At 61.1% G+C, this 7,300-nt stretch overlaps 2 protein-coding genes across 2 annotated transcripts in view; both read left to right on the top strand.

The window, feature by feature from the left end:
- The window catches only part of COL16A1 (collagen type XVI alpha 1 chain), a 20,708-nt gene extending 19,082 nt beyond the window's left edge, over window positions 1–1,626 (top strand). The window contains 5 exon segments of the mRNA XM_027701318.1: window positions 125–313; window positions 420–486; window positions 582–758; window positions 1,074–1,151; window positions 1,265–1,626. Coding sequence (XP_027557119.1) covers window positions 125–313; window positions 420–486; window positions 582–758; window positions 1,074–1,151; window positions 1,265–1,467 — 714 coding nt within the window. The 3' untranslated portion in view covers window positions 1,468–1,626.
- Window positions 1,627–2,456: 830 nt separating this feature from the next.
- Window positions 2,457–6,423, top strand: PEF1 (penta-EF-hand domain containing 1). The gene is made up of 5 exons (XM_027701286.1): window positions 2,457–2,492; window positions 2,832–3,054; window positions 3,699–3,854; window positions 4,359–4,502; window positions 5,261–6,423. Exons 1-5 carry the CDS (start codon window positions 2,475–2,477, stop codon window positions 5,488–5,490), a joined length of 771 nt encoding a protein of 256 aa, XP_027557087.1. The 5' UTR covers window positions 2,457–2,474; the 3' UTR covers window positions 5,491–6,423.
- Window positions 6,424–7,300: the final 877 nt, after the last annotated feature.

Here is a 7,300-nt window from a genome sequence, read left to right as displayed (position 1 = left end):
CCATCCCAGAACACCACAGCCATCCCAGAACACCACAGCCATCCCAGCACCCCACAGCCATCTCAGAACCCCACCGCCCCTCTCAGGATGCCGGGGCTGAGCCCCGCCTCTCCCATCCCCGCAGGGCGAAGCCGGATCCCCCGGTGAACGAGGGTACCCCGGGGAGAAGGGCAGAGCCGGGATGCCCGGGGGGCCAGGGAAGAGCGGCTCCATGGGCCTCGTGGGGCCACGGGGACCCGCGGGAGAGAGGGGCCCCCCCGGCACTCCGGGCCCCGCGGGCAGCCCCGGGCTGCCGGGACCCCCGGGGATGATGGTAAGGAGGGGTGGCCGTGGAGAGGAGGGGGGTGCAGGACCCCGTCCCCCGCGGGGCGCGGTGGCCGTGTCCCCTCGCGCGTGTGTCCCCTCGTGTCCCCCCCCAGGGAGACGTGGTGAACTACGACGAGATCAAGAGGTTCATCCTGCAGGAGCTGAACAAGATGTTTGACGGTAACAACGGGGCGGTGGCGACGAGGTGACCCCCCCCACCCCTCCCCGGCACCGCCCCGTCCCCGCCGGCACTGAGCTCGTCCCTGTCCCCGCAGAGCGGATGGCGTATTACACCTCCCGGCTGCACTTCCCGGTGGAGATGGTGGCGTCCCCGGGCAGACCCGGTCCCCCCGGGAAGGACGGGCTGCCCGGCCGGCCGGGACCCCCCGGCTCCCCGGGGATGCCGGGGCAGATCGGCAGAGAGGGGCGGCAGGGCGTGCCGGGCATGCGGGGTAGGTGCTGCTCCCCGGGGGCAATCCCAGTGTCCCCAGGGCGTTCCCAGTGTCACTGGCATGTTCCCAGTGTCCCCGGGGTGTTCCCGGTGTTCCCGATGTCCCTGGCATGTTTCCAGTGTCCCCGGGGTGTTCCTCGTGTTCTCAGTGTCCCTGGGATGTTCCCGGTGTCCCCGGGGTGTTCCCGGTGTCCTGGGATGTTCCCGGTGTCCCTGGGGTGTTCCCAGCATTCCCCAGGTGATCCCAGTGTCCCTGGATGCTGGGATGTTGTGCTTGTGCCAGGGTCTCACCCCTCTCCATCCGCGTCCCTCCCAGGTGAGCCGGGTGCCAAAGGAGAGAAAGGCGAGAAGGGCATTGGGTTGATGGGGGACAGCGGCCCCCCAGGACCCCCAGGTGAGCCCCCCCTCCCTCCACGTGGCCACCAGCCCCACACTGGGGCTTGCTGCCACCCCGGCACTTCGTATCACCTCCCTCTCTCTCTCTCTCTCTCTCTCCATCTCTTCCAGGTCCCCAAGGACCGCCAGGCTACGGGAAGATGGGCCCCCCGGGCCCCGTGGGGCAGCAGGGCATCCCCGGCATTCCCGGCCCCCCCGGTGCCACGGGGCAGCCGGGCAAGGCGGGGCACTGCAGCCCCTCGGAGTGCCTGGGCGCCGTGCCCATGGAGCAGCCCCTCTTCCAGCCCAAGAACGTCAAGGGCCCCTTCGGCTGAGGGTCCCCGCGCCCCCTCCCCCGGCTTTGCTGTTAATATTGTTTCCCCGCTGTGCCGGGGCCGTGCCTGTTCCCGGGGGGGGTGGGATCTGGGATCGGGGGTTGTACAGCTCCGTCGGGATGGCGAGGGCGGGTGGATCCTGCCCCGCAAATACACCTGTGCTGGTGCCCCTGCGCCTCCCGCTCCGTGATCGGCACAGAGGGATCTCTGCGTGTCCTCGTCCCTGTTCCCCTGGGATGCTGCTCTGGCTGGTCCTGAGGCCACCCCAGCTGGGGGTGTGGGCGAGCTCCCTGTGACCCTGGGAGTGATGGATGAGGGGATCCGGGAGGAATCTCAGCCCTGATCCCAGGGGATCCTGGCCCTGCTTCAGGGGAAATCGCAGCTCAGCTTCTGGGCAATCCCAGGTGTGATCTTGGGGGATCCCAGCTCTGTTCCTGGTGAGACTGCAGCCCAGTTCCTGGGGACATCCCAGCCCTGATCCCAGCAGATCCCAGCCCTGATCCCAGAAGATGCCAGCCATGATCTGTGGGGATCCCAGCCCAGCTCCCAGGGAGATCCCAGCTCTCATCTTGGGATTCTCGCCTTGCTCTCAGGCTCGTCACGGCCCTGCTCTTGGTCTGATCCTGACCATGCTTGGAATCTCTGGGAATCCTAGACGATCTCCCACCGTCATCCCAGCCCTGCTCCTAGGCGGGGTATCGGTCCTGCTCCCGGGGGAATCCCAACCCTGATCTTGGGGGGTTGCCAGCCCCACTCCCAGGCAGATCCTGGCTGCACTCTCAGGCTGATCCCGGCGTTGCTCCCGGGGAACTCCCGATGCGATCCCTTCGGGACACGGTGGGGCCCACTCCAAACGGGCGCCGTTGCCGCTTTAAGGCCTCCCCGGTCCCGTCCCTCTCGCGCGTTCCCGCCTTTCCCGGGGGCGGGGCCTCCGCGCGTTTCTCAGCCAATGGGCGCGGGTTCTGCCAGTGACGTCACCGGGGCGGGGCCGGGGCGGAGGGCGCGCTATGGCGTACCCGGGACAGGTGGGACCGGGACCGGGAACCGGGACCGGGATCGAGGCAGGGGACCGGGACCGAGGGTCGCGGCGGGAACCCGGGACCGCGGACTGGGATTGAGATCGGGACGGGGACAGGAGGCGGCGGCGGGGACTTAGGACTGGGGACCAGGATGGGCATCAGGACCGGGACCTGGACCAGGACCAGCGGCAGGGACCGGGGATCGGGACCAGGGTGGGGAGTGGGACCGGAGGCTGTTCTGCTAGAGGGGTTCGGGCCGGGGGGGCGGGGGGCGCGGGGTGAGTTGTCGCGGGGTCCGTCCCGGTGTCCAGTGTCCGCCTCACCCCGGTTCTGTGCCCTCCCCAGGGCTTCCCCGGCGCAGGACAGGCCCCCCCGGGCGGCCACTACCCCGGGGCTCCCTACGGCGGGGGGCCACCCCCGGGGCCCTACGGACAGCCCCCCCCACCCGGGGGTCCCTACGGACCGCCCCCGCCTGGGGGTCCCTATGGGCAGCCCCCACCCGGGGGTCCCTACGGCGGCCCCTATGGTGGCCCCCAGCCCGGGCCCTACGGAGGGGCGGCCCCAGGAGGTGAGTGTGAGGGTCTCTGTGTGGCGGTCCTGGGGCAGAGGGGGGGTCAGGGGGGTCCTCAGGTCGGGGGTCGAGGGCTGAGGGGGTCCCCAGCCCCGTCCCCACCGTGTGCCAGCCCCACTCGGTGCCACGAGTCTCAGCTGCCCCGTGCTCAGCTCAGCACCATTCAACGGGTGAGTGAAAGGCAAAGTCCCAGTTTATTATTTTGAAGTCCTGGAGGAGGAGAAAGAGGAGGAGAAGGAGGAAGAGGAGGAGGGAAAGGAGGAGGAGAAAGAGAAAAAAGAGAAGGAAGAGGAGGAGGAGGAGGAAGTGCCAGGAGGCCACAGCCCTGAGCACCACCAATAAAACTTTACACCCCACATCCGTCCCCTGGCACTGCCAGGTTTATGGGGCAGCACTGTAGTTCCTTGTCCATCCTGAATCTCCGCTGGTTTACAGCCTCTTCTCAGCCTCCACACACCATGTGCCAATCCCAGCCCTCCCAGACCTGTTTTCCCAGGATCCCACAGTTGTAAAACCCGCTTGGAGCAGAGGCGCTGACTGGCCCTGGGTGTTGGCCGCGTCCCTCTGAGCCACCCCCGGGGACAGACCAGCCCGTGGCCTCTCCGAGGGGGTGACACCGCTGATGGCCTCTCCCCACGCAGGCAATGCCCCCCCAGGTGTGGACCCCGAGGCCTTCTCCTGGTTCCAGACGGTGGATGTGGATCACAGCGGGTTCATCTCCGTGAAGGAGCTGAAGCAGGCGCTGGTCAACAACAACTGGTCGTCGTTCAACGATGAGACCTGCCTGCTGATGATCAGTGAGTCTGGGGTCTCCCTCCCCTCTTCCTGCTTTTAATCTGGTTCATTCGGGGTCAGCCTGTGCCGGGGTGAAGCCCATCCCTGCAGCATTCCCCTGTTCTCTGGGCATCGCTCCCCTGAGCAGCTGGAGCCAGGGCTGGGCAAACTGAGCAGCTCCCGGCGCCCTTTTGGTGGAGGAAACGAATCAGGGGCCCAAAATCCTGCTTGGAAAAGGGAACCCCAGCTCTGCTCAAGGCCAAGTGAGCCCCAGGTCCCAGAGAGCCAGGGAAGAAAGAGAAGGAGAACCCCAGTGATGTGGAGACTGACCCAGAGCTTGCCCCGACACGAGGCTTTGGTGCCGTTTCTTACCAGCCTCAGGGATGGAATGGTCCCAGTTGATCTCAGTCGTGGTGAGGGGGGGCATTTTGGGGCTGGGGGAAGCCATGGCACAGATCCTGGGCTGCCTGGGAGTTCCTGCAGCGTTTCCACTCCTCACTGCCCTGCTCCTGCTCCCTCCTGCCCAGACATGTTCGACAAGACACGGTCGGGGCGCATCGACGTGTACGGATTCTCCGCCCTGCTCCGCTTCATCCAGCAGTGGAAGAGCCTCTTCCAGCAGTATGACAGGGACCAGTCAGGCTCCATCAGCTTCACTGAGCTCCAGCAAGGTGGGTGAGGGTCAGGGACACCAGCCTGGCCCATCCTGGCTCTGCTCCAGGTTTATTTCCAGCCGGGCTCGGTGGCTCCTCCCGGTGTGGTCCCTGCATCCAGGCTGGGGGGTCTCTGAGCTCCTGGGGTGCCTCCTGTGCATCCTGGGAATGCTGGGCTGGCTAATCCGGCCGTGGCAGAGCTGGCACTGAGCTTCCCACGGGACAGGAGGTGATGAGCTGCAGCAGGGCTGTGGCACAACCTTCCTTCCTTAAGGAAGCCCAGAATTCCCCCCCTAAATGGTATGTGGCTCGAGCCTGTTTTTCTGGGAGGAGCTCTTGGGTGTGTGTGAGGGGGGAAAAATGTCTGGAATTTGTGCCATGGTTTGATTCCTCCCTCTGGGGAGCCCTGCCCCTGCACACCCTTGGTGGGAAGTGTGGGAAGGGAACACCGTGGTGGTGGGAGGTGGGCTCACAGGCCCCATATACCCCACAGGTCCCATAGGCCAGATAGGGCACATATGCCCCATAGGCTTAAAGGCTGCACAGGTCCTATAGGATACACAGGTCCCATAAGCCCTATAGACCCCACAAGTCCCATGGGCTCTGTAGGCCCCATGGCCCCATAGACCCCACAATATGTGGGACATGGGGTGGACACGGGGAATATGGGGCATGGGGAATGTGGGACATGGGGTGTTGTGCCAGCGGGGGAGGAGGACACAGCCACTGCTTCTCCCGCCGGGGGAAGGCTTAATCCCGATGTTTCTCGCTCCCAGCTTTCTCCCAGATGGGCTACAACCTGAGTCCCCAGTTCAGCCAGCTGCTGCTGGCCCGCTACGCCCAGCGCTCCCCCAACCCCAGCATCCAGCTGGACCGGTTCATCCACATCTGCATGCAGCTGCAGAGCCTCACCGACGCCTTCCGGGAGAAGGACACGGCGCTGGCGGGGAACGTGCGGCTCAGCTACGAGGATTTCCTCACCATGGTGGTGACCCGCATGCTGTGACACCCCTTCCTGGGGCTGGCAGCTCTCTGGGAGCCACAGCCATCCCCATCCTCCCTCTGGGATGTGGCAGAGCCCCCCCGAGAGTTCCCCCAGGGCCAAATTTCCATCCTGTTCCACCCGAGCGCTGCTGGGGCTCTCCTGGCTTTGATTCCTTGTCCCCATTCCATGGGGTCTCCACGCCAGGCCGGACGTGGTGGGACAGCCAAACCAGTAGCCTGTGCCATGGTGCCCAGGGAGTGCTTAGATCCCTTGCCAGACCCAAATTCCAGCCTCATTCCTGTACTCAGTGGGGTGTCTGCAGCAGAACACCCCCATTTTGGGGGTGGAGAGCTGAGCCCTGGTTTGGAAGCAGCAGGAAGGGGACAGGTGAGGACAAAGCTTGTCCTTCCTTCCCTCACCCACTGCCCCGGGAGCGCATCCAGCCCCTCGGCTGTGCTGGGAATGCTTTCCTGGGGGTCTGAGCTGGAATGGGATGTGCTGCTGCAGCTCCACGGGATCGTTTCCCCCCCTACCCCCAGTTGCCAATTTGTCTCTGCTGAAGCCAAATTCAGACACAATTTAGAGCTTGTTTTTTCCAGCTTTGGAATAAAAGGCGACGTGCAGCGGCTGCCGCGTGGTCTGTGTGTCCAAGGGGGGCTCGAGGGGACACCGGGTGACTCGTGTCCCCCCCATGGGGACAGGGGGACACGTCCTGTGATTGTATCCCCGCTCCCAGGGCTGGATAAAGATTTCCCGAAGTCAGTCCTGGGAAATTTCGTGGCCAATTTACAGAAAATAAGGGGCTGGGGGCTCTTGACGTATGGAAAGATTTGACCACCGCCAAAGTTTTCTTCCCTGTGGTTCTCAAACAATGCCCAGGAATTTTGCCATGAGGAATTTTGGGGAGATTTTTGGGATTTGAAGGAATTTTTATGAAATAAATGGTTAAAAGGCTGAGGGTGTGATCTGCTGCTTTCAAGAAGGAAAGAGCCCGACCTCGGTGTTTTCCTTGACCTCGGTGTTTTCCAGCCCGGGGCAGGACGGGCTGTTCCGGAGCATCCCTGAGCATTCCAACAATATTTCTGCCCTGAGCATTCCAATATTTCCCGCTGTCTCCTGTTGAGTCAGAGCTGCCCTGCCCTTTGGGGGGGGGGAGTTGGGGGCAGAGGGAGTGGGAGCTGTCCCCCTGCACTGCCCATATATATATATGGGATATATATGGCCTATTTTTATATATATATATATATATATAAAAGTATTATATGTCTATATTTTTATATATAGCAATATATATAAAATGCCCAAGGTGGTCTGATACAGGTGTACACAAACACCACACTGCGCACCCACACTGACCCCTCTCTGTACATGGATATCTACACACATATGTATAATATATATATATAGAGGTGTGTTTACATGTATCTGTACACATATAAACACATATACAGGTGTGTGTGTGCATGTAGGTACATATAAATATATAATATATACAGAGGTATGTTACATGTGTATATACACATATAAATATATATATAAACAGGTCTGTGTGTGTACATGTATATGTATGCACACACATATATAAATATGTATAAACAGCTGCATATATATATGTGTATGTATATATATATATATAAAAATATATATATATACAAGCATGTGTCCATATACATACACATATATTCACATACACACACACATATATACATTGGGATATATATATATATACACATACATGCATATATATAAATATGTATACATACACGTATATTTATACACACACCATATATATATATATATATATATATATATATATATATATATATATATA

The sequence above is a fragment of the Neopelma chrysocephalum genome, unplaced genomic scaffold, assembly GCF_003984885.1.
Source record: "Neopelma chrysocephalum unplaced genomic scaffold, ASM398488v2 Primary Assembly neopelma1_155, whole genome shotgun sequence".
Lineage (NCBI taxonomy): Eukaryota > Metazoa > Chordata > Aves > Passeriformes > Pipridae > Neopelma > Neopelma chrysocephalum.
This window is presented reverse-complemented; position numbering and strand designations above follow the sequence as displayed.

What these genes read in the sequence shown, in the direction of transcription:
- PEF1 (XM_027701286.1), top strand. An exon ending in CGGAGGGGCGGCCCCAGGAG is followed by an intron (nt 3,055 to 3,698) that starts GTGAGTGTGAGG and finishes CTCCCCACGCAG; the next exon opens with GCAATGCCCCCCCAGGTGTG. An exon ending in CTTCACTGAGCTCCAGCAAG is followed by an intron (nt 4,503 to 5,260) that starts GTGGGTGAGGGT and finishes TCTCGCTCCCAG; the next exon opens with CTTTCTCCCAGATGGGCTAC.